This window comes from Python bivittatus, unplaced genomic scaffold (genome assembly GCF_059951505.1).
Source record: "Python bivittatus isolate LINGU-HERP-01145 unplaced genomic scaffold, Pbiv_v1 ctg000700_np1212, whole genome shotgun sequence".
NCBI lineage: Eukaryota > Metazoa > Chordata > Lepidosauria > Squamata > Pythonidae > Python > Python bivittatus.
Window position 1 is genome coordinate 75447742 of NW_028277098.1, and position 27987 is coordinate 75475728.

The window sequence follows — 27987 nt, forward strand, 5'->3', positions numbered from 1 at the left end:
CTCTCTTTGTTGCTGTTATTATTACTCATTTGATGTGTAAGCTGCCTGACTGCCAGGCAACCAATAGTCAAATAGTCATCTGCACAGAGGCGAATGCAGACGTTTCATCTCAGGACATGCTTATTTAATACCAACTAGTCCAAAGTACTTACCCACTATTTAAAGAAGAAATATTTAAAAGTCAAGAGGAAATTAATTAGAAATGTTTATTAAAACTAAAGGCACAAATCATGAACAAGGCTTGTTATTAAAAAAAAAAAGGCACAGACACAAATGTGCACTTCCCTCAATGTTCAGGCACCTGGAAAGTGCTGCAGGTTTAGCAACACATTTGGCTGCTCCATTGCCAAAGAATCCTGGGTGTCTGTTCTGGAAACTTACCAAAGAAGGTGCAATCCTTAAGAATGATCACAATATCTCAGCAACCTTTAGCCACCTCACAAGATCCCATAACTTTTCCAAATAATGCTTTGATTCCACATCACTTACACAGGACACTCTAGTTTCCTTGCTGGGGTACAGGTACAATACCTTCTCCTCTGCTGTGCTTTCAATTTTAATAAAAGAACTTGCCCAACTGGACTTCTCATGCTTCTCACTAGAAGACTGCTGGAAGGAGAATCACATGCACTCTAGGCTTATTTCTTTGATCCAATAGATTTTAAGGCTTTGCAAAACTATTTGCATTATGAGCTATATTAAGTGCTTCCCATTCGGATTAAGATACCAGAGCGCTCTGGCTCCAATCCTCCCTGGTTCTTAGGTTGATAGCAGCAAAATTTTCTACAGGTGCATATGGTCACCCATGCTCAAAGTCAAGATACTTGTTACACCAGAAAAGGAAGGGGGGGGGGCAGGGAGGATGGGTTTTCTTATACTAGGCTTCTGGTGCAACAGGCATTCTTGTTCATATATTTACCTGATTCTCCAAAAGTCATTTTAATCACAAGAGCAAGTGACCTCAGATCTTCTCTCAAGTGCTTGAAAATTCTTGCTAAACATCTGCAGGTCACCATTCCAATCAAAGAGCCATTACAGAATGCTCAATTCTGCTGTGCAAGGCCAACTTGCACAACTCATGCTCTTGTCATAGGCTGCCTGTAACATACCATTCCATTCCATCCTGAACTCAGTTGTCTTTAAAAAAAATTCTAGACTGCTTTTCTCTGAATATTGAAGCTTTGACCATTGGCCATTTTCTCAGCTATCAATGATCTGATTAGTTTATCTGACAACTGGGATCCTCCAATCCACTGCTGTTCAGAGGGAGTGCTTTAAATAGAGGGGCTAGAGTTCCTCAAATAGAATGAAGGTCTTCTTTCTTTCAAGCAAAATCCTGATATCTCAGCCATGAGGGTTACCCACACAGACAGGGCGAGAAGGCATGAGATGTGAAGTACATGACTTGAAAAATTATTGGATAGCTTTCTGCTGGTGATGCTGAAGTTGAAGGCTGAAAACATTAAACAAAATGTTAATGCAGAAGTGAAAATTGAAATCCTCAGGGAAGAGAGTGGCCATCTTGTCTGTTGAACTTGGGGGGAAGAACAGCTTGCTGTTTTCCACAAGGAACTTGAGGGACCCATAGGAAGTTCTCATGCAAGCATGCACACTTTTTTTCCCAACCCCAAGCAGGCAGCAGAACAGGGTTGAAATCCTGCCTTGTTATTAAAATGTGGTTCAGCTTATTGAACCATATTGTGTACTACATTTTGCTGAAGTCTTTTCAGGGACTTTTACAGGACAAAATTTTAGTAACAATTATGAGGTGTTTGCCATCCTACCACAGATCTATGCAGTACTCCTTACATTCTAGGTAGCCATCAAAAAGGAAATTCATTCAAGAATTATCTAAAATATAAAGAATACAGCATGGTTTATTGCTTTGACATATCCAGGAAATGGGGTCCCGGCATCATAGCATTATTGTTCCCAACCAATGAGAGTGGAACATCAAGTCAGGAAAGTATTGGAACACTCTACTAGGCAGATATCAACACAATCTTTTCTGAATCTGTTTGTTCCCTTCTCTTATAGCAACCAGACTTCTTTTTCTGAAGGGGGGGCTAATTAACTAAGTAGCCTGCATTTGATAAGCTAATGAGAAAAACTATCTGGCACATCACAGCAACTTTTGTGTGAGCTGCCTCAGAAAGAAATTGGCCAGATCAACACTTGTCTCTCCCTTGGGAAAGCAAGATATGCACAGAAAGGACATACCAAGAGAAATAAATTCGTCAGTGAGTCCTTTGGAATAACTTGTGACTCTCTTTGCTGCCCCAGAACTAACATCCACTCCTTTGGAGGTATCCAAAGATAAACCTGTCGGAAAGGGGAGATGACCTATGTACAGAAACGCAATCCAGATTTGTAACCCTGGTGCTCTCTAGATGAGTTGAATTACAACTCCCATCAGCCCCAGCCAGCCTGGATAACACTTGAGATTATAGGAAATCCAGAAGGCACCCAGATAAGATAAGGCTCACCTAGAGGTCAGCAATTAATGTGAACATGATCAAATTGTTTTCCTGTTTGTATCTGAAACAGAAAATAAGGTGTACCTTGGATAGAGAGGCAGAGAACATATTTTGCCAGCTATTATTCTGAAGCAGTGCAGGCTAAGAGAACACAGCATTAACAGTTTCTTTAGGGCAGTCTACTTGCAAATGTCCAGCTTGCAATATGCAATGTTTGGGGAGAGTTAGCTGTTTCTTCTTATGCAGAGCCTAGCAACAGGGAGATAATTTTTAACTTGATTCAGCTTTAGGATCTGGCAACCTGCAAAAGGGATGAAAGGTGAGGAGAGAGGACAGGAATCATGTTATGTACCTACATGTTTATACAACCACCTGCTGGCTGATGAAGTTTAATTTGAGGAGGCGTGTTATATGTGTTGGCCGAAAAAGACCCACTTAGAGGTGCTTTCATTCATTCTTGTCCAAAAGAAGCTCCAGTGCAGTTTAAATTATTTAGGACTAGGTGCCACAATGCATTACATGAGTAGTAGTTCTCTCAATTGTTAAGTATACTACTAAACAACCCTTGCCCATCCCCCCCAAAGCCACACACAGAGTCATGGTTACCTTTCCATAAAGCAAAAGACGCTCCTAACATACAGGAGCACACTTTGGTGAGTTCCAGTAACTGAAATAATACTTAAAGAACTAAGAAGGCACCTCAGGGACAGCACCAATTACTGCTTTGTGACGCACTAGGCCAAACCCCTAGTCAAGCTGATGGCATCTATACCTGCTGCTAAAGCCCCATTCCTTCAACTAAAGCTACTTCTCAAAATGGATAAACCTGGAATAAAACCATTCCTTCCCCAAACTCATATCCTAGCATGGTGTGTGTTTCCCTCCCCCACCCTCCCTTTCAACATACCAAAATATTTCTCTACAACAGTGTTTCTCAACCTCAGCAACTTTAAGGTGTGTGGACTTCAACTTCCAGAATTCCCCAGCTAGCATGCTGGCTGGGGAATTCTGAGAGTAGAAGTCCATACATCTTAAAGTTGTTGAGTTTGAGAAACACTGCTCTACAAGATGAACCTGCTGTCCATCCTCTATGAATAAATAGCATTTCAGTTCACTAGTCCTGACCAGTCGTACTCTCTCAACATATTGATGAGACATTCAATCTCCTCGCTATTCAAGGCTCTCTGACTACAACCTACTTGTAGTGACTATCATGTTCTCTGCTGCCACTTGCTAGGTCAGCAATTCTAACAAGATACCATAAGGGCCTCTTTCCACACACCTGGACATGTTGAGTTCTACTTCATGCACCCATATTCCTCGGATACTATCCTTTATCTTCCAGGAACACTGGATGGAGCCACATAAATAATAAATAAATAATATGAATTCATGATTTCTGGACACACACTATGCTTAGCATGGGGGTTGGGGATAATGAGGAGACAGAGTTAGTGTTTTTCCCTTCACTTTACAGGAAAGGGTCAAACAAAGGTATTAGTTGCTTGCTGTCTCTCAATACTGTGTAGGGTTAGCCTCCCTTACTGTCATGGAGAATAGCGAGCAACCCTCCCTTCCTCCTGCTGAAGCAAAACGTTCCAGCAACTTCATTTCCTACCACAAGCAGTGTCCCCTCTGCCTTGTTGGCTGTCTGCTCTAGAACTAAAGACACCTGAGCAGGCTAACCACCTCTCACTATTAAAAAAAATAATCATCATAAAAAAAAAAACCCATCCCATCCCCAGATATATATATACATTCTATCAGGAATGGGCTTTCCACAAAACAATATCCATGGTGGTAGGTGAGGAGCACCCAAAATAAATAAATAATCTGTACAGGACCCTCCTTAAAGCTTTATAGTGAGGCCCACAGGGGAAAAGAAAAAAAATTATGCCTGCATTAGCATCCAGAAACAATTCACCCCACCATCCTTGGTGCCTCATATTTGAAAGCCAGTTTCTCCTTTTCAACCAGAACTTTTTTAAAAAAGGAAAAAAGAAAAAAGCCCACCCACTTTTCTAACACATCCAGTCACCCATTATGTTTCACTAGTTTGAGCAGCCTGTTTAACAAAAGGCTATATATATAACCCATCCTATCCATCCAGCTGGCTTTCTTTCCTCCACATGGCCATACTTTGACTACTGGGTTACAAATCTCTGGTTTACAATTTGCCAGCAAAAAGATTTTCCCAGCCCTGGATCACAAGTTAAAAATGCCAACCAATCAGAAAGAGATGGATTGTAGGAGGATAGGGGATCACTGATTGCTCTGAGAAGTACCATTCTGGTCACCTTCTCCCACAGCTGTCTGGCAGAAAGGTGTCCCTCACAATAACGTGCACAGTGCTTCTGCTGCACAACCCAAACAGTTTGCTGAGAAAGGAATGGAAAGGCCCCTGTTCTAAGGATAGCTTCTGACCACCATGTTTTTCTAAGGCAAGATGAGAAATTGCTCAAAACATAGAAAAATAAGCACCTGATAAAAAAGGGGCCTGCCCACAGCTAAGTATGATCTAAAGTGAACTTCAGGAAAAGGAGTGGTTCAACAAGAATAACAAGGCTGCTGTAACAGCATCACTAGAGCTATCCCTACAGATTCCAAACATGGCACCAGAGAATCAAGGTGACACTACTCACCCATTCCTAAGTATTACTACTACTCTGGGCCTGGGCACAGCAGGCTTGAGGTGATGCCTGCTGACTCTCAATCAGGTCACAAAAACAAGCTTGCAACATTCACAGCAGCAATTAGCTTCACAGCCATCTCCCTTAATTACAGGGAGATGGCCAGCAAGAAGCAGCCTTTCCAGGAGCTGAGTGCTCTCACTGTCACTGATGCCCCACCGCAGCCGCCATTTTCCTTCCCTGGCATCTGATTTCCAGCACGTTGGCCCTGAAGGCCACAGCTAGCCTTGGAATTATATTCAGATGTCAGCTCCAAAAAAAATTCCCCATGGTGGGGTAGAGTTGGGGTGCTCCCCTCTCCCCCAACCCAAGGATACTCAGAAATCCAAGGAAGTGAAGTCTCCAAAGTCACAGTCAAAGAGCTCACTGATGCCTTCACCCTCCTCGAGCCCAAAATGGTAGTCCTGAGTCTGGGGTGGTGAAAGTGCAATGAATTCAGAGGGCAGAAAACTTGAGAAGTCATCCTTGCCCTGCAGAAGCAAGGCATCCACAGAAGCCAGTGGTGAGAGGTTTACATCATCCCCCGGACACTTCAAAGGCAGTGCAGTCTCTCCAGATAACAAAGGTTCTGCCAAGAGATAAAGAGGAGACTTAGTAACCACCATGATAGATATATCCATGCCTGAGTTAAGCCTTCTCTAAACACACAAAACGAAGTGCTTTGTTGACATCTGCCTGCCTAATCTGATTAAGGACACAGTCTTGTGTGTATCCAGCGAAGTAGCTATTTCTACTCTCAACCTTGGGCCATTTGTGGATTGATGCATTTATCCAAGGAACTGTGAACTTCTTAGCTACTTTACCTGCCATTTATTATGATCATTTCCTTTGTGAGAGGAAATCTCTTCAGATGTTGTTGGATTCCACTTCCCATCAAGCTCAAACCAGCATGACCAAAAGTTGGAAATTAAACAAAATATACTGTAGTCCAAAAAAACATTAAGATATCCATAGATTTTTCACTCCTAGCTTAGAACCAAGTCAGAGAACAGCATGGCTTCCATGGATATCTTTTAAAACTAATAGCAGAAATCAACCTCAAGGACATGAAAACATCTTGAGCTGTATACAATGATTTTTCCATTAGGAAAAGTATAAAAAACGGTAAAAATCTTCTCTTTGAAAAACTCTTAAAAGATTCACTTGGTACAGAAAAAAAATGCATGCATTGCCTTTCTTTCTTGAATCTTATTTGTGTTTCCCAACTGTTGTATAAAAGTTTTTTCCATCAAGCCTTTCTAATGTAGATCCTTGTAGAAGTATCTTAGCAAAAACACAGCTTTTGCCACCTTTCTGTCCCACTATATTGGTATTACAGTTTTCTTTTGGTCAAAGTAGAACTAACAGTATGTCCTATGACTTAAAAACCAGAATGAAACTGAATGACAATTCAAGCATTTTAGTCTCCCCTCTCATTGTTTCCTATTTGGTTTCCCAAGTCTCAGTTTATATATGATCTCCCCTGGTGCCATATATTTCCATGCCTCCTCTCATTATCTCATATCCTTGTCAAAAAGATTCAGAATAATTATCTCCACAGAAGTACAGAACCAACAAAGCAAGACTAACAACTCACGTACATTGCAATAAGGATGTATTTGCTTCAGAGCCAGGATATCTGAAAATCTGGCTTGCTCTTGCTCATATTTTAAGATCAGCTGTGGAAGCATTTCTGTATATTCTATATTCTGTATATTAGAAATGTTATGAAATAAAAACATAAGACAGAACGTCCTCCCTTATGGCATCTTGATTTTATGTTTTATTTTTATTTTATTATTAAATTTATATGCCACCCATCTCCCCCAGAGGGTGACTCTGGGCGGCTTACAATTAAAATCTTGATACCAGAATTCCTTTTCCTTAAGACAAAAATAGGCATTATTCTTCAGCCTGGGGGTATAATTTGTCCTCCAGAATTGCTATTGAGCAACATTCTTTGTTTTGGAAGTTGGACAGATTTAAAAGCTGAATTTGTTTTGCCTAACAGAGGCTTAGCACACTCATTTCCAGCTCCATTTTGGCAGTGTAATCTCAACCTGACTATGCCAGCTTCTGGAAACTATGCCAGGAGGCTTCCAGGGAAGCAATGGCAGATTGAAGATGGCTCCGCATGAGTGGAGCTAACGGCTGTGGCAGAAAGAGGAACTGGTGAAGGGATCAGCTCCTTAGAACCCTCTCTGGATCAAGGAAAGGATTAGGATCACCCACAAGTTTGCTCCATGCAGAGGCTCACCCATGAAGAGATTGCAAAATAACAATCTCTGCTGGGTTTGAGAGATCTGGGAGCCAGGGGAAAATCTTCTTGCCTAAGCTGTGGTTCGGTGGACACTGGGTTTGCCCACTTCCTCTTTTAACTACTTTAGGAAATTACTTATCGACTTTTTGGATGTTAAGAACCTTCTGAAGGGCAAGTTTCATCACACTGGGAGAGTTTCCTTCTATTATGGATTAAAGAAGTTTTATATAAGTTTAAAGATTAAATAGAAAAAAAATAATTTTTGAGAAACAGCAAAAGAGCATTTAGAATGTTGATTTTGGAAAGTTAAGGTGCCAGATGGACTTGAAAGAATATTTCCTATGGGTTGATTAACATTTTTATAAAAGCATATATGAAGATTTTGAAATTAACTGTAAGACATCCTCTCGTGGGAAAGTTTTGCTGACTGGAGAATAGACATATAATAAGAGGGGACTTTGAAGGTTGACTAGAGGGAACCAGAGAGAACTAAAGATTACAATTAAAGGAGAAGAGACCTATTAATACAATGGAATAATATTATTTGACTATAGAAGAAATTAAAGCTGTCTGGGAACAATGTACTCAATAATTACTTTCAAGATTGTCTGCCACTATAGAAATGGATACAACAGTGGTTACAGAAGAGGAATAGACTTTACAGGATAAAATAGAGACTGAGGCTGATTGGAATGTGAATTTGAAAATGGGTTAAAAAAAAATCAGACTACAACAGTAATACGGAAGAAGATGATGTGGATTTGAAAACGGATTAAAAAATGACAGACTATAAGAGTGACATGGAAAAAGATACCACAGTGGATTTACAAATGAAACTGGCTGATGTTTTAATAACTAAAGGGGACATACAAATAATAAATCAGAAGAGTGACTTGCATAGCTTTTTCATTTTGGACTTACAAAAGCGACCTGTTCAACTACTGAAGCTGTTCCTGAGAAAAGACAAAGAGAAAAAGATAAGAAATCAACTGGTGGAATACGATTTGTTGGGATTAAAGGCCAAGCTTTTTAGAAGTAAACGAAAGGATTACGAAGTGAACTTCAGGGTTATCAGGGTTAAAATATATATATTGTCATTTCTGGTAGCTGTTAATGGAATGACAATGCTTTAAAGATTTGTTTACAACTGGGAAGAGATTTCTTTTGCTTTATCTCTTAGAGAAAGTGATAAATTGGAGCACAAAACGGATTTATTTCATTAAGGTTAATATATATATATATTATTATTTCTGGTAATGGACTTTTGCTGAATGGAACTGAATTATGAGTTTTTTATAATTTGTTTACTGATAAGGGATGAATTGTAAGAAGAAGAGATCTTTTTTATCATAGAAATACTAGAGAAGGTGTTAAGTTACAGGAGTTGTTTATACTTGTCTGGAGGGAGTGGGGAGTCACCTTTATATTTCTTTTCTTTTCTTCCTTTCTTCCTTTCTTCTATTTGCACTTTTTTCTTTTCCTCACTTTCTATCTTTCTCTTAGTTTGTATTACTCTTTTATCTTTGTATTTATAAACTTTAATAAAATTATTACAAAAAACAGAATGACAGAGTAACAACAGATTGAAAGAGGTCAGTCTAAATACCAACACCAAAGAAAGGAGACTTAGCAGAGTACACAAACTGTTGGCAATATCCTTAATTTCACATCCTAGCAAATAATGCTTAGGATCATCCAATGCATATTAGAACCCTACATGGAAAGGGAGATAACAGCCATTTAAGCTAGTTTTAGGAATGACTCGGGAACAAGAGACATTATTGCTGATGCATGCTGGATAATCGAGAAAGCTAAAGAGTACCAAAAAGAAGTCAATATGTGCTTCATTGATTATAAAAAGGCCTTTGATTGTGTTGGCCATGCCAACCTGTGGAATATCTTTAGGAAAATGGGAATCCCAGTACTTCTCAGTACCCTTTTGAGAAAGGAAGCCCCCTGGGAAGGTTGCAAATGGTGATCACATGACCCCAGGATGCTGCAACCCTCATAAATACATGCTGGTTGCCAAGTGCCCAAATTTTGATCACGTAACCATGGGAATGCTGCGATGGTCATAAGTGCAAGGACTAATCATAAGTCCCTTTCTTCAGCACCACTGTAACTTTGAATGGTAGTTAAATGAACAGTTGTAAGTCGAGGACTACATTTACACATTTTCTGCTGAAAGGCCACACTTTAAGAAATATATAGCTATTATAGTTAAAATACAAGCTTGACGTAGCATTATCTGACTGATAAGGCTTGTTGGCCAATGCTATTCTTGGATGCCAATTCCTAAGGCAATAATTCACATACCTTGGTCTCCACTCAGCAATGGCAAATTTGTATCCTGGGAAGAGTGTAGAAGCACAGAGGCTGCTGTTTGTGAATGTTCTGGAGAAGGTTCCTCAGTAGCCACTTTTAATGGACTCTTGGTAGGACTGCAGACACCAGAGCTCTCTTCTGGGCATAGGAACACATCAACAGGGCCCTGAGTACTTTTCACAGCAATCTGGAAAGCCTAAAAGAGATATAGAGAAGGACTTTTGAGGAGACATATAGAAGACCGCATAAACTTTTGTTGTGGAGGTAGCAGTGGTAATCCTCCAGAGTCTTTTTCTATGAAGAACATTTTGGGAACATCATTTTGGGAACATCAACTTTGCAATTTTCAGTAGCTTATCACTTAGGAACTGTATGACCAAAAAACTGACAAAAATCTGATAACTTCTGCCTCTTTTGATTTGTTTCACTGCTTGGGACACCTAACAGTAGATAAGGAAAGGAAAGGAACAGCAGACAAGTCTGCAAGGAAATATTTGAGAAGCCAATGAGTGAAAAGATTTCAATTTTTTATATCTTCTGTTACTGTTTTAATGCTCTGTAGAGAAGATGTATTAATTCAAAACAGAGTAAAATGAGAAAGGAAAAGTTCAATTTGGAGCATTCTTATCTATTTTGTTACAGATGGCTTTAACATGGCCATTGATGAGTTAACAAGACATTGCATCTATCTAGAAGTTAAAGGCTTAGGTGACAAAGGGCTGCAAAGGCCTCTATTCTGTTGATCATCTTTGGCTCTAAGTAGGCAATAACCTATTCGATTAGACTAACCCAAGATGGTAGTCTTAATTGCACATGCAATAGACTCTCCTCACTATGTCAATGGATCTCTTCCCTTAGCTCTCCAATTACATTTGGTAAATTAGGCACAAAACATCGGCTTGGGTGGCTTATCCTAGAAAAGGACAAATGTTTTCTTACAGGACAGCTCAGTAAGTGGATGGGATATGATTCTTAGCCACCATTTAACTTATCCAGGATATAAAACCTTGTGGCAGCTGACTATTGTAAAATGTTGGACAGTGTATGCAGCCCCATAAAATACAGCTAAATTGTATGCAAAGAGGCTGAGATCAATATGCAGCAATCACATATACAGAATCTTGCATTTAAAAGCCAAACTCATCTGATTCTATCATATTGGTGGCAAGACTTCTCAGTCACAACATTGTTTCAAGGTGGACTACACTTGAACTGACTTGCATAAACCTTTCCTACCTAATGAGGAGTGGGGAGGATCAACATAGCAAACAGGATTTGGATTCTGAAAACTAAGTGTGTAAGTATTTCATGAACAGCCCTAAATGGCCACTGTAATTCTTGGAAGCAGAAAGGTTACCTCTGCTGGGTCAGAGACTTGCATCTGTGTCTCTGGGGGGGCTTTGATCACCATTACCAGCTGCTCTGAGGGGTCTGCAATGCTGCGTAGATCTTGGCAAGTCACATAAGCTGAAGTATGGTCAGTCAAGTTTTGTCAGAAGTATCACAGGGTATGTGTCAAGACACAAAACTACAATAGCAATATACAACTGTCAGGCTCAAATCATTACCTGTTGGGAAACAGACATACTGATCTCCAACACTACTCATCCAAGAGCAGCATATGCTTATTCCCACATGGGACATACAGCTTTACCACACAGCAAAAACTTGTAATATTGGGAAGAAGACGACAATTGCCTGAATATAGTCTATATTGGCACCTATCTCTCTCAAATTCCATTCTGTTAATTTCTCTGACCTATCAAGATTGCTTTGAATTTTATTTTTGTCTTCTAGGGTTTAAGGTATCCACTTAATCTGCTGTCATCCACAGATCTGCTGAACAATTGTTCTACCTCTTCATCAAGTTGTTAATAAAAATATTGAAGAGTAAAGACCAAGATCTGAACCCTGTGGCATCCACTTAATATGTCTCCCCAATATGATGTATGATTTTCAAGCCAGCTAGGTATCCATATGTGATTCCATGAAGCCCACATTAAACTAGCTTGCTAATCAGCAATGTAATGAGGTACTTGTCAAATGCTTTACTGAAGTCAAGATATATTATGTCTATATATTCTTACAATCTATTAAGGAACTTATCCAATCAAAAAATGAGGTAACATTAGTGTAGCAAGATGTGCTACAAATCTGTGTTGATTTCTGGTAATTACTAGTAGACAGTAAGGAACATAGCCTTGATGGAGATGATAGAGATGTAAGGTGACAAGGGTCAAAACGTGTTTTGAGTCCAGAGTGTCCAGATAATGTTTGAAAGTGGCTCAGACAGACACCTCCCTAATTCACTGAACTATAAAAAGGGAAGGAGGTACAACACAATTAGACTTGCAAGATTCTATTATTATAGCCAATCTCAATAAAAGTGGGAGAGCCAGTTTGGTGTAGTTGTTAAGGCATCAGGCTAGAAACCAGGAGACTGTGAGTTCTAGTCCTGCCTTAGTCAAGAAGCCAACTAGGTAACTTTGGGCCAGTCTCTCTCAGGCCTAGGAAGGAGGCAATGGCAAATCACTTCTGAAAAACTTTGTCACGAAAACTGCAGGGACTAGTTCAGGCAGTCACCAGAATCAAAAACTGAGTCAAAAACTGACCGAAAGACACGCACCCCCCACCCCCATGAAAGTAGTTTTAGTCTTCCTATGGAGTTGCTTTCTTAGTCTGATCTATCTAGTGGGGCTGACACAACTGCATTATTTTCAAGATGCTTACAGATCAATCTCCTTATGATTTGCTCTAGACTCTAACCCAGTATCCATGTCAAACTAACTGATCTATAGTTCATTGGATCTTCCATTTTCTCCTTTCCAAATATAGATATATTTCCTCTTCTCCAATCACCTGGCAGTCACCATTCTCTAGGATTTCTCAAAGATAACTAAAGCTCCAGGCAGACCAGCTGCTTCCTTCAGTACTTTAGGATGCAATTAATCTGGCCATAAAGATTTAATCTCATTCAAAATAACCATGTTTGTTTGCTTGTTTCTTACTTTTTAGTATTTTTATGCCAGTCTACTTCAAAGCAGCTCAAATCTTAATCATTTCCCTCCACAATTCCTATATAATAAATAATCTCTTCATGACACATACTTTTTGTTGGAAAACAGTTCCTTGTTAACTGTTAATCCTACTCTTCTGGTTTGCAATTCTGAGATCTGTGGAATTCTCCACAAATTTGGAGTGTCAGAAAATTGATTTGAAGAATTCAAAATTATGAGCATACTCATTAATTTAATCCTGGGGAAATGAGTATTGAAGATATTAATCTAACCAATTTCATTAAGTACACTTAAGACATTACCACACATATCTCACATGTGATATGTAGCCTGCAAACCTATTTTACTGGAACACTACTGCAAAAGAAAAAAATGAAACGAAATGTGACAGCTGAAGTTTTCTCTCACATGCATACTTAAGGCTGTTTATCTGCCAGAAAGGGTGGACTGTAGATTTCATTATCAAAAACAGGTTCAGCTACAGAGCTTCCAGGCAAAAATCAACATCTGACTGGTTCACCACCACCCTTCTTTTGCTTTCTTTCTCAGATATACACACACATATACACCTCCACCTCACTGACAATTCAAAGACTTAGCCAACAGCTAGGTAGGGATTTTCCATTAGCTCACAGGGTGTGGAAGTACAAATTGAAGTACCAACACCCAATCCAGGAATGTCAGGAGTGCAGTTGCCTCTTTGGGATATGGTACTTCACTGCTACTGGCTAATGCAGAAGATTTGCTGCTATGAACCTGTTTTGTACTCTGTGATTGGATAAAGCCACCCAATCCCCTTCTATCTTGAAGGATATTGCTTGTTTTCAGGCTCCTCAGTGAGGATCTTGAATTGAGTAGTACACATCTGGATGAGGCTGTCCAGGTGCTGTTCTGCTGCCTGAAGATTCTGGAGTTCCTTCATTAACTCTTGGCTCTTGCTGGTGCCCCCCACAGGAGACCGGCTCCCCCTAGGAAACAAAGTAAGGCAAGATGGAATACGCTATGACCAGTAACTTGGCGAGTCTTAGCATTAAGGTAAACATATAAAAGAAGCAAATTGTATTTTCTGTGCTTCCGTATTGTTGGAATAACACAACAGAGGGCTGATGAATGCTCAATTAGGTAAATTAGATATTTTTTTAAAGGGAAGCTTCGACAAATTACATTGGGTATATCTCCTTGCCCCACAGCATTCTAATCCTATGCCTGCTATAGTATTCCATGTTGTCCCCTATTATCTTTAATATCTATATAAAGCCATTAGGTGAAATCATTCTGAGATTTAGAGCAAGGTATCATCTATATGCAGATGAGACTATGCAGGGACTATTCCAATAATTGGCTGGATGAGGACCAATAAAACTGTGACTGAATCCTAACAAGACAGAGGTGTTGTTGATGGGGAGTTCCAGTTTAAGAATTAGGAAGACAGGTACTTCTAGATAATATTGAACTTCCTCAAAGAAGCAGATGGATTAAGGAGTAACTCCAAGCAATGCATTTTGTAACTGAAGGCTCAAGTGCCATACTAGCTAAAAGCGTCTAATTCTTTCTGCATCAAGTGATCCTTGTTTTAGTAACCTCATGTTTGAATTACTGTAATTCAGTTTTTATGGGACTGCCTTTGAAACCTGTTCGGAAACTAGCAAGTTTAGAATTCAACCACTTGGTAACTGATTGTCATACAAAGTCATAGTCTTATTAGAGACACTATGACTATCCATTTGCTTCCAAGCCTATTTCAGTGCTGACTTGCTGGAGTGTCCCTCAAATATACCAAACTGACCTTTGTAGTGGACCCTGCTTAGAGACCTTTCTGTGAGAAATGCCTAGGAATTATATGCTAATGGAAAAGAATTGATGGGTTATAATTATTTACTCAACTGATCAAATTTCCATATACAGGTAGTCCCTGGGTTAAGAATACCTGGTTTACAGACAACCCATAAGAATGGAGCCTATTGTAGCAAAATTCAAGTTAAATACACAATGGTTTAAGTTAATTATACAATACTACATATACAGTGTTATACAATAATAATGTTCCAGCTTACATACAAATTAAGGACAGACCTTGGGAATGAAACTCGTTCTTAAACTGGGGACTACCTGTACATTGATTGTCTCACTTTTAACTAAATTGAGCACTTGGCAAATATAATTCTTTATCCAATCCTGATTACTGAATCTTTATTCATGATATTTTCACTGGCTTAATATTATTAATGTTATTTCTTCCCTGCAGTAAATTTCTTTCCTGCAGTATTGCTTTAAAGTAAATTCAAAGACAAATGATAAATATCCTTTTGATTAAGTTTTGGCCCATTTGGGGGCTGGACCACATCTGGAATACCACATATTTGGTGTTTTACATTTACTTCCAGAAAATGCACAAATGCACAGAAGTATCCACCAAGGTTATAACAGAGTAACCTTATGCACACATGCAACTCTATGTAATTTTGACTTGGGACAATTCAGAATATCATGTTCTAGTTCTCTTGGCTGAAAACACATAGAGGCACAGACATACACAGAGCCTATAACCCTACTCATAAAATCACATGTAAACCAATACCTGTAAATGGAAACTATAACAACATAATTTGTAGTAAGTCTACAGTATTATAGTTTGTATTCTCTAGTTGGCTTTTGCCAATAATTTCTGTATTATAAATTCACTGAGTCCAGCGTAGAAAGCCTCATCCACACCAACTTCCTTTTCATACAATAGGAAGAAAGACATACTTCAAAGGATAGCCAGACAAGTTTTGTATAGTTAACACATGCAACTTTGTCATTTGTCTAAGGCTGAGAACAATTTAAAAAACAGGACAATCTAATGGGGCTAAACAAACATTTATCATAATCAAAAGTACTAAAAGCTTGGAGACGGACAGATGACATGCTACTCACAGCCACTGAATGTGGTTCTTGGATTTCTTGGTGATGAGCTGGATGCCCTCCAGGACATTTGTGATGTCATAGATACGCCTCTTCTGCACTTTCAGTACTTCAGCAGCCCAGTTGAGATCCACAACACCATCAGGAGATTGACTCAATAGCTCTAAGAAGCGCTTGGTGGTCAGGTTGAGAGATGTTTCATAGCGGGATTTCTCTCCAGGAGACTTTAACCCTGGAGACGAATCAGGGCTTAATTATAACTGGCAAAGCAGCTACAATTCTTAACTAAATTCCAAATCAGAATATCAATTTGCTCAGCTTGCATTATTCATTTGACAAGAAGGCAAGTAATGTTGTCAGGGACAGGTATCCTCTGCCTCAGAGTTTAAGCTGAGTTTTTATCATTCTCTCTGTCTCATCTGTCCTGAAAGGGAGGAAGAAACACCATTTATCTTTCCCACAACTGACCAAGTGTGTTGCCAAGATACATTGTGGGGATATTAAAAATGGATTGTACCACCAAAGTTATTGAACCCAGTTAGATATTTTGGATGGATATGGGGGACTAAAATAGCATTATTTGTCAAACCCAACTGTGAACTGAGATGAAACTTTCACCTACTATAAATTGCAGCATAAATTAAAACAAATACTTCTGTTTCAGGAAAATGAATCTTTTTTTTTAAACGAAAGCTCAGATTTTTAGGGAGTTAAATTCTGAAACCCCAAAAAGCAACTTTGCACAATATATGTCATTTTAGAAAGCCACAAAAGCCATTTCCCTCATGGATTCAAAAACAGACAGCCTGAACACCCCATTGTCCCAGCAGTAGCAGTCATTTCTAAGATTTTCCTGCTTCAGGTTCAGATTACCTCAACAGTTGTATTGAGAATCTGGCATTATTTAGCCACTAGGACAAGGACTCTTGAAATAACTGCACAAATTAAAGCACCAGAATTCCCATCTGCATACTAATACCTTTTATAGGGTTTTTTGCTTTTCCTCGGGCCACCTGCACATTCTCTGCAATGTACTGATGGTCAGTCTCCAAGTTCAGTTTCCGTTTTACCTGGAAAAGAAGTGAGATTTGTAAAGAACTGCACCATTTAAACTCTAGTGAAACAAGAAACAATCCTGTAAAACTAGGAACCTATCTACTGCAGAGGTACACAACTTTTATTGAGTAAGGGCTACACCAGCCTTTAAATGGTATGATGAGAGTCACACTGCAAAAAATATGGGATTAGATAAAATATTCAAAAATGGGTGTTGGGGGAAAATTAATATTATTACATTTAATTAGTTGAATTAACTGTTACATTTTTGACAAACACATTTAAAATAATCCTCATTTCCTCAATTTTAAAATAAGTAAGTGCAAAAAACAGCAACAATTTTGGTTTTCTAGTCTCCAGCTAACAAGCAATACATCTTGTTTGTATGTTCTCTCAGTTTCAGATTGAACTTGACCATAAAACTCTGACCGTAACCCCTCTTCTGCATCAGTGGTTGGAGCATCAACTTGGATAACTGCCATATTAAAGGGTTATCTGTGAAGTTTAACTGATATTATTCAGTCACTTTAATAGCCTCCAGAAGGCCAAGAGAGCGGGGGCCATTCCAGTGGCATATTTAGCACATTTGACACCCAGAGCGACTACCTCCACTCACCAAATTGCACCATGGGACCCTGGAAGTGCTGCTGACTCCATCTCTGTCACTGCACCACACCACTGACTGCCAAACAGCTGACCAGCACACCAGCAGCAGTGACCCAACTCTATACCAGCTGCCAACCTCTGGATAACCTCCTCTTTTAGCACCCCTTTATTGTCTCCATTTGGGACAGATAATTTCTATCACCCCAACCTAGTATGCCACTGGGTCATTCTCATCTTAGGGGGAAGGATGTTCCATAGGAGGGGAGCTGCCACCAAGAATATCTATCATCAAACCACCTCCCAAACACATTCTGGAAAGTGGGTACTCTTGGTAGGCAGTCTTGTAGCCATCCAGGTCAGATGGGCAGAATCTATATAGGAAAGTCAATCACTTAGATAATGAGGGTGGAAGGCAGTTGGGCTTTAAAGGTAGTAACCAACATTTTGAATTGCACTTGGAAACAAACCAGCAATGAGTGCTGCAGGACCGTGACTGGCCAGGAAACAAGAGGGCCACTGCATTCTGGGGTGGTTAAAGTTTCTAGGTGGTCTTGAAATGTAGCCCTATGTAGAGCAAACTACAGTAATCTGGAAATGATATGGGTGTAACTGTCCTTAGGACATTCTGTCCAAATTAAGATTGCAATTGGCATACCAGCTGAAGCTGGGCAAAGACTCTCCTGGTCAGGGCTTCTACCTGCTTCTTGAGCAGGAGCCAGGACCCCAGGAGGACTCCCAGATTGTGAACCAGCTCTTTCTGTGGAAGCACAACTGCATCAGGAGTTGAAGATGATTCAATCCTGAAATCAGAAGGCTTGGATGAATAAACAGCTACTCTTTCTTGCTTGAGTTGAATCTGAGCCTGTTTTTCCCCATCTAGACCCTGTCAGCCTCCAGGCATTGGGTTGGACATCTACCTCATCTCCCATGGGGGTCTAGGTGTGGATATTCAGCATATTAATATGCCACCCCAAACTAACAGTTGATCTCTCACAGCAGTGTCATTCGTTCGTTCGTTCATTCATTCATTCATTCATCATATTTGTATAGCCGCCCATCTCACAAGACAGTAATTCTGGGTGGTGTACAACACTCAATTAAAAAACCAATAAATGCATATAAAACGATCATTAAAACTATAAAAACTATAAAAAACACACAGAACAGGAGAGGATGATATTAACTGTAGTAAGGGAGCCCTCACAAAATCTCCCTGGCCCCCTGGGATCCGCAGGCCTGGTCACATAGCCAGGTCTTAAGGGACTTGCAGAATGTTAAGAGGGACAGGCTAACCTCACTTCTGGGGAGAGAAGATTCCACAAGGGAGGTGTTATGGCAGAGAAGGCTTGCCTCCTGGGACCTACCAAATGTAATTCCCTGACAGGTGGGACCCGCAGCATGCCTCCTCTTCCAGACCTGATGGGACGGGAAGATGTAATCAGGGAGAGGGGGTCCCTCATATTACCCAGCCCCATGCCATGAAAGACTTTAAAGGTCAAAACCAGCACCTTGAATTGGACCCAGAAGCAAACTGGCAACCAGTGCAGCTCACAGAGCAGAGGCGTAACATCTACCCTTCTAGGAGCACATATAACTGCCCATGCCACTGCATTTTGCACAAGCTGAAGTTTCCAGATACTCTTCAAGGGCAGTCCCATGTACAGTGTATTACAGAAGTCCAAATGGGAGGTGACTAGGGTATCAGTGACAATGAGCAGAGCCCCCCTGATCCAGGAATGGGCGCAACTGGCACACAAGCTCAAGCTGTGCAAAGATCCTCCTAGCCACAACTGCCACCTGCTCTTTGAGTAGGAGTCGTGAATCCAGGAAGACCCCCAGATTGCACATTAGTTCTGTGGCAGTGCCACCCTATCCAACACCAAAGATGGCATACTCCTAGAACCAGAAGATCCCAAAACCCAAAGCCACTCAGTCTTGCCAGGGTTCAGCTGAAGCCTGTTGCTCCCCATCCAGAACCTCACAGCCTCCAGGCATTGGGATAAGACATTCACAGCATCACTTAATTCACCAGGGGCAGAGATGTATAATTGGATATCATCAGCATACTGATGTTACCTCACCCCATGGTGACAGAGGAGCTCATCCAGCGGCCTCATGTAGATGTTAAATAGGAGAGGGGAGAGTACCAAACCCTGCAGCACCCCACATAGTAGGGCCGAGGGCAGGCTCTCTCCTCCCTGACTACCTGGAATCGGGGACTGGGATCAGCCCTGGAGAAAGGAGGTGAACCAGCACAACAGTGTGCCGCCCACCCCCAACCCTTGAGCCGATCCAAAAGGCTACCATGGTCAGTGGTATCAAAAGCCACAGAGAGGTTGAGTAGGGCAAGGATGGATGCACAGACCCCATCCCACCCTCACCAGAGATCCCCCAAAAGCATGACCAATGCTGTTTCAGTCCCATACCCAGGCCTGAATTCCAACTGAAAGGGATCCAGATAATCCGCTTCATCCAAGGTCCTCTGAAGCTGCTGTGCAACCACCTTCCCCAAAAAGGGGAGGTTAGATACTGGACAAAAATCGTCCAGTATAGTGGGGTCCAGCGATGGCGTCTTGAGGAGGGGGCGAACCAAAGCCTCCTTTAGAGGTGAAGGAACAACCCACTCACTCAAGGAAGCATTAACCACCGCTGGAACCCTCTCACACAACATTCCCCAGGCCACTTTAATCAGCCAGGAGGGGCATGGATTTAAATAGCAGGTGGGTAAGCTCACAGCCCTAAGGACCCTGTCCACTTCCTCATGTCCAACAGGTTCAAACCATTCCCAGATAAATTCATACAGATATTAAACAGGATGGGGAAAGGACTGAGGGCCTAAACCATTCCTCCATTACCACCACCAACTGAAACAGTCAGCGCAGATAGGAGTAGAATCAACACAGTCTTGAGCTCCCAACTCCTAATCCTGCTTTAGAAGGATACTATGGTCAGTTAGTTTCCAAAGCTGCTGAAAAGTCAAGGAGGACAAGGATGGTCACACTCCCTTCTTCCACATGAGAGCAACCAATAGTTTCTGTCCTATGTTCATATCTGAAGCCAAATTGCTATGGGTCCAAATAAACCATTTTCTCCCAAGCCCTCTGTAATTGCAGTCCCAGTACCTTTTTGATAACGTGGCTCAAGAGGGAGAGGTTGGAGACTGGATGGCAGTTATTCATATCAGTTGGATACAGGCCTGATTTCTTGAGAAGTGGGCAGTGCCTGTTTCAAGGCTGCTGGGCCTTTCACTTTTTGTTTAGCTCAGGAATCCCCTTTGGGTGGTTTTAATGAGGTAAAAAGGTTGAATCTATGTTATATGCTGCTGAAAGAGGACTGAAGATCCAAGATAAAATGAAGTGACAAAACTAATACCTAGGCATCACATTAAGCCATAATGTGATTTGATTTGGCTTAGTGTATTGTATGAACCCAATCACTGTGGTTTGTAAAACATAGTTTCTGACTTATTGCAAGGCATTAGCTCAACTAATTGAAGTTTATTCAATGAAAATAATAGCTTATGATGCAGTCATCTTATTCTTTCCTGTTAAGTCTTCAGGCATTTAGTTTCCATAATTACAATATTGTTGCAAGATACTTATTATGTTTTCCTAAGATAATTACAAGAAATTACTAGTTAACATAATTAGAAATGGATAATATTTAATAGATATGTACCATAATGGGGGGAAAAAAAAAGAAATCCTTGATCCACGTAGTAGAAGCAGGTAGAAGGCAGACCCAAGACAAGGACAATTCAGGAAAGTAGCAAATTGTTGATAACCTGGTATATTAGAAATGGAATGAGAGTTTGATGCCTTTAGGCACAAATTATCACTTCATACTTCCAAATTATCTTATGTTTATCTTGTTTATGTAATTTCCCACTCTGGTCTCTTCAAATAGGCTTTCTTCTGAATCACTGAACTATGTAAGTACATTGTAAGCCAGTATTCACAATAACCAGAACACATGGCCAGCAAAGCAATCATCAGCTGGAGATACTGTTCTCTGAAGACACCTTTGCTTCTATAGGAAGGCAAATCTCTCTCTCTCACACATTCACTCACTGTGTAGAACAAGTATGGAGATTTAACAAGCACAGCCAGACAATAAGATGTTCTAAAAGATTATTATGATTGAAACGCAGTACAGATTCTGTTATAGACATTTTGTATTTCTATGTACCGTGTTACATTTTGTTACATGCTATTCTTGCCTCTGTAACTTTAAGAAGAAAAATCCCTTTTCATTTTCCCTTGCTTTACTCATGGCCACCTCTGGTTTTAGAAAAGGACAAATCTAATTCCATATTATTCTTCCTTTTTGTTCTTTTTCCCTTGAATTTCCCTCTCTGCTTTTCAATTGTTATTCCAATGCATCCTCAACTTCACTGGATCTTTCCCTGCCACTTAAGACACACTGAAGAGATTAAGTCTCTCAGATGGAGCTCTGCTAAGACTGACTCCACTTGGTCACAAACTTGCATTGTTTGAATTTCTTCCTATTTACAGTTCTCAAGGCTTGTTAAGTGCCTATGACACTGAACATTGAGTAAGCACAATTCTTTATTACTGCTGAGCCTCTTGACCAATGAAGCCCATCAAATGTTCGCTCTGCCATTGTTTCTATAATTTCTTCTCCTTTGTTTGCATTGTCCTAATGTCTTAAGGATAAAGCAAAGTAAAGGGAAAGTTGCCTTCTCCCAATTCCAGAATTTTAAAATAAAGTGTCATTGCCTTTTGCCCTGTCTGCAGTTACTGCCAATTTTCTAAAGAAGTTCCAACCATCCATTTTCCCCCCTATTTTTAAACATATTCTTAAGACATGTGCTAAGAGACAAAGATGTAATTGTTTCCCTGGATGTAACCTCATTGGTATTGCTGGGATTGAACTCAGTTTCTACAATTTTAGATTGTAAAATTGGCTCCATTTTACAATCTCAGGTATTACAGAAGTCTGTTAATAAAAGAGGTAAGTAATGAAAGCAAATGTCACCCATTCCACCTGTGAGGACAGCCTTCAGCCCTTGGGTATCTATACTGCACTTACTCTCTGTGTAGCACACCTGGAACCCTGGCAAAGTCAAAGAAGTTTCAGGCAGGTAAAATAAGAGACAACAGTTAATAGACTGGGAAAATTTGCTTGGCTTAAAATTAATTAATAAAATGCATTCTTATTCAGCAGGCTGGTAAATATTCTTCAGAACACATTATAATTATTGCGGAAGATCTCAAACTATGTCAAAAATACTTCAGGGAGTAATTATACGAATGTCTGAATGAAACCTTAGAAAACAGGCAGTTCCCACAATAAAAGGAATCGTGAACCCAGCATAAATTAAAAACACTTCACATCATCATAAAACCAGAATTTCTAGAGGCCCTGGGTGAAAAGCTGCAGTAATTAAACCAGTTTGAATCTGCTGAATAGATATGGATACTTCAAAACTAATGCCAAGAATGCCTTTTGAATGGGGGTGAGGCTTGAAACTAGTGAATATGGTTAATGAACTATATAATGGATAAGACAATACTTTTTAATTCAGTCATGAGAAATATTGCTATTTAATGTGAACAATCTGTTCTGTCCGTGAGTTTTCCTGTTCTTGTCACATTTATGTCATAAAGTGTTGCATCCTGCCTCTCTCTTTCTAGCTTGCAGGAGGCATGGCATTTCTACCAGCGCGCACACACACACACACAAATAAATAGTAGATCTGTGTGAAAAATACAAGCACTGCAACATCACTGCAAAGAAATGAGAAATATAAAAAAGATATAAATATTTCATTTTGTAGGCATTACAGTGGCCACAAATACATGGGCTCGTGAGCTTCATGCAAGACTAGGAGAATAATCTCATGTACAATTACATGGTGGCCAGCCTTGCTGAAGAGGATTTTTTCACCTAATGAACATCCATTCAGCAAGTCAGGAGACATCTATCCTTAATCTCAGGTAAGAGTCTTGAATGTAGAACGATAGCTCTATTTATCCCTCCGCAAGGAAAGAGCTGCTGAGTGGGTGTTTGATGGGGTGCTTCTAGTTGAATGTCCCTTAGTTCTTAGATTACATGAATGAGTGATTACACATTACTAAATTGATTGAAAGCATCAAGGGTCATCTGAATAATAAAGATTCAGGTAGAATCTGGACTTGAGAGGGTTCAGTGTACATTTGGCTATGCCTGTTACACATCCTGGCAACTCCAGTTTTTGAGCCATGCTAAGCACATGGAGAAAAAAGGTAGCAGAAAACTATGTCAAACTATCTGTAAAATTATGCTGAAATCTATTGCAAGCCCACTGTAAAAGAGAAATATGAGTATCAGTGAGATTTTTACTATATATCTGGATTTCTATAAATGTAAAGAAGGCATCCAAGAACAGGAGCATGCTTTATCTAAAAAGCTGATGCTAACTTTCCAAAACTTAAAGCCAATACTTTACAATAAGAAATATTTTTCAAGATTTAATTCAGAAATACTTTATTTTTAAAGAAAACTTCCTTCCTTATTCTCCATATGACTCCTTGTCAGCCAGAGAGTCAAGTAAATAATGTTTTAGGACACTGGCCTCCTCCATTCCTTATAGGTCAAGCCCTCAAGCCCACCACTCAATGGCTTACATGATGGGTAAATCAGATATTTTCAATCCTTCTCTGAATAACAGGCACCCCATGAGACAACACAGAGTGAAAGTTCATTACAGATTCTTGACCCAAACAGCAGACCCCACAGTTAAAACAAAGAATCAACTGTAAAGCTGCCATCTACTGTAGGCTCCTTGACAGAATGGGCCTCTGTGGGAAGAGGATGTCAAGCTAGCAAAAAAGCATTGTGAGCATCACCTCCCTTGTTCTGCCTGCTGAGAAAGAGCAACAATGTTTGCTACACTGGTCCATCAAACCTCTTGCATCAGGAAACTTCAGCAGCTTGAATTCTCCAGCAGTGGACCGTTAGAAGGAGAATCCCAAGCAATATGGCAAATGATGGTTCTCACAGAACAAAGACTGCAAGTCAAATCCCATTTATGTAATGTTAAATAAAATAGCTTGATTGAGAAGGCAGGGAAAGGGACTACACGAGAACTGCCAGTTTCTTCAGAAAGATAATGTCATTTTAACATCTACATAATGGGCAGAAGTTCAACAGGAGCAGCACTTAATACAGAAACATGGAAACAGAAGCAATACTACTTACACTGAATGTCTATAATGAGGCAATTGGAAGCTGTGACATTCTTTTAGGAAAAGGGGAAAATAACAAGGGAGGTGGCATTCTGCCAGTTTCACGCTGCACATGAATTTATACATTCAAGGTATATCCCACCTTTCTACTCAATAACAGGAAATAAAACACAGAATACAAAATAAAAAAGTCTAAAACTAATCCTAAAATTAAAAGGCTGGTAAAAATGATGTGCCTTAGCTGCTATTCTAAAGGCAGAGACAGTAGGGTCCAACGTAATTCTCAAGGGACTGCATTCCGCATTCAGCATACAGTAGTGTCTGGGAAAGGCGCCTACCTATGTACACTTATATTGCTTCCATGTTATCAGAAGTCCTAATTTCATACCTGACATCACACATTTAGTGTCCTGTTCGCACATGCACAGAGCTGACTCCCCCATCACAAACATCATACTAAGCATGTGGCTACTAAAGACAGAATTAGTGCACACAATGCCATGCTCCATTACTACAATATGTTAAAGAATATGGTTGAGATGAGCTGGTTTGCCTGATAACATTTTGAAAACAAGTGTAGGCAACTTCAGGGCAAAGCACTTTTTTTCACATCGTTTGTTCATTTCAGTTACAAACAAGACCTCTCACTCCTCACCAGCATCTTGGACTAGAGTATGCTTACAATATAGTCCTAATCATTTCAACAAAGGGGTCACAGAAATCCCCCCAGTAGCATAGGTGGTCAATACCATGTAGGAACAAAGAAGTTCCCTCATTCCAAGTCAAATTACTGGCTCTTTCAGGAAGATTCCAAGCAGCAGCTTCTCCTTCCTTTCCTAAACTCTGACCCATTCTGCATGCAAACAAGACACTCTACCATTGGGCCACAGCCGAAGCATGTTACAGACATAACTGCAGGAGGGTGTTCTTTGCTTTAAATACATACAGCAAGTATTGGTCCAGTAAAACATAAATGTTTAGTCTACCTTCTCAGAAGTTGTATCCTAAGGATCCACACATTTAAATTTAGACAATCTGTGGTACAGAAGTCTAAAATCCAGATGGCACTTACTCCTGTGTTATGATTACATATATATAAAAAAATCTTTCTCCTTCCAGGACCCTTGAAAGACCTGCTTATTTCTTTGAACGGATATTATGTGTACAATATTATGCGCCAATATTCTTAAATCATGTTTTTCAGGGTTTTTGTTTTTATTTCTTCCAAAGCATTTTAAAGAAAGAAATGCACAGCACCATTAGTCATGGATAAAGCTATTAGACAAAAGTTAATGTTAACATTATTTCTGTACATATATGTGTTTGTATAAATATATACCTTTGTATGTGAATAATACTGAAACATCATTAGACTTTTTTCTTGCTTAAAGACTTTAACCCCCGGACAGAAGTGAGAGTTGCATTGCTGAAGCCACTTACTTCCTCTGCATGCCAAGACAAGCTTATTGCTTTTGGATTTCCCTTCTCTTTTGTATAACATCAGGCAGTACGTTGCTCTGCAGAAAGCAACATATAGCACAACCAAAGCCAAACATTTGCTTTTGTTACTGCAAGAACAAATTGCACAGAACTCGGCCCTTAACATCCTGTAACAGGAAGTGAAGCTGCCTCATTAACAACATTTGCAGGCTATTGCTCTGTAAAGAAAGAAGAGGCCAACTGCAATCCAGCCAGCTTGCAAAGAATTATAAATAAGAAGAAATTTAACTATCAGACTAAAAAACATATTAACTCTGTAGGTTAGCGAGGAAAATCTCGCAGGATTCAGTTCTACAATTTGTTTTGAGGCTTGGGCCTTTTAGTTAATCATTTCTTTGCATGTTTTCATGAGCACTCTGCCCTTCCTGCAAGTTTGCTACATATGCCACGTTTAAGCAGCACTATTTCAGTCACACGTTTGAAAACTCGTCTTACATTCCTCCTATAATTATAGCCATCGAGAAAGTCTTGACAAAGCCATATGGGTTTTTAAAAACAATTCTATCAGCTCATAGATACGACTGCTAGCATGTCCTGCTGTTCTCTTAACTTTGAAAGCCAGAAAGAAATCTGCCTAATATAATGGCCCTTGTTCCCTCACTGCTCAAATTCACATAGAATTAACAAGCTGAATCTTACACTTAGCAAGAGAGGAGAGATTATGACCACTTGATTCTCAACGTACGCCTTAAAAGTAATCACAATCCTCATGTTTATTAAGACTGAACGTCCATTATCCCTAGTCCAATACAGTTTTTCTTTACTGATACAGCAATTTATACATTTCTGCACCCAGCACCATTGCCTTCCTGCAGCTTGCTCAAGAAATGCTCCAGGATCAGATACCACCCAGCGCTGAACAAACGGCCTATAGATTATTTAGCTAGCATGAAAAGAAGCCCCCTCTGGCATCACAGCACACATTAATAAACACGCTAATAAACTAATGCTACACGCGTGACACATTTTGCACGTTAAGCAGCACGCTTCGCCGCTGGCAAAGCGCCTGGTTTCCTGGAAGCCAGCTACAGGAAAAAGCGGCGGCATTACCGGTGGCCGTTCTAGAGCAGGCCTCTGCGTTACGGTCTCCAATCGGGCGGACTGTGGAGTGGCAAAGAGCAGCAGCTCGGTGTCGTTTTCTCCTTCGGGCGCGGGGAGCTGGTCTGGAGTGGAAATGATCACGATCTGCTGTTCCATCACATGGATGGCCTCTGCTCCTCTCAGCAAGGCTTCCAGGTCTGCCACATTCTGAGTTACTTCCAGCCCCTCTAGAGACATGGCACAAAGCGCTGGGACTCACATGCCCGAGAACTTGGAGGAAAGCAGGGTGGGGGTGGGGGGAGCCTGGGTTTGCCCCTCCACACACCGCAGGAAATCAAAACTCTGTCCCCCGTCCTGAGCCCCCCACCCAGGAATCAAAGTCGCATCAGCGGACTAATGCCATCGTCCCGGCCGCTGCGGTGGAGGGAGACACCGGATGGCAGAGGCTGGTAGGATGGAACACGCCCCATCCTCTTTAAGAGCAGAGGCCCGGGAAATGGTGTCCAGCGGAGTCGCAGCCAGCCAGGGCCGTAAGTTGAGAGGCGAGAACGAGGCGGGAGGGCAGCAGGGCGGCTGTGCAGGACATCGGCGAGTCCTCTCTGGGCGCCGCTCGGAAGGGAAGGGAAGGGAAGGGTGGGGGTTACAGACAGCAGCACATTGCAGGGCACTCTTCCACCCACGCTCTCCGGGCCAGTGCCGACTTCCTAGCTGCCCAGCCTCGCTCCGCTCGGGTCTCTCCGAGATTCCCAACCCCCCCAAATCCGGCTGCAGCTTTTTCCCGCGCGTCTTTCCACCAGCGAGTTCAGCCGACCCCCTCGGATCCGCGCGCTCTCAACTCAGGCACTGTTATTGTTCCCAGCTGGTCCCGGCCTCGCACACGTTTGCGCGCCAAATCCTTTTTGCCGCGAAAGCAGCACGAGCAGGGTATCGTCGCTCCCATTG

At 40.7% G+C, this 27987-nt stretch overlaps 1 protein-coding gene across 1 annotated transcript; it reads right to left on the minus strand.

The window, feature by feature from the left end:
* Nucleotides 1–210: 210 nt before the first annotated feature.
* E2F1 (E2F transcription factor 1) lies at nt 211–27969 on the minus strand. The gene is made up of 7 exons (XM_007435727.4): nt 27055–27969; nt 16632–16722; nt 15665–15884; nt 13564–13716; nt 11089–11203; nt 9723–9927; nt 211–5735 (listed from the first exon to the last, which is right to left on the minus strand). The coding sequence occupies exons 1-7, from the start codon at nt 27280–27282 to the stop codon at nt 5485–5487; spliced, it is 1263 nt and encodes a 420-aa protein (XP_007435789.1). The 5' UTR covers nt 27283–27969; the 3' UTR covers nt 211–5484.
* Between the last annotated feature and the right edge of the window lie 18 nt (nt 27970–27987).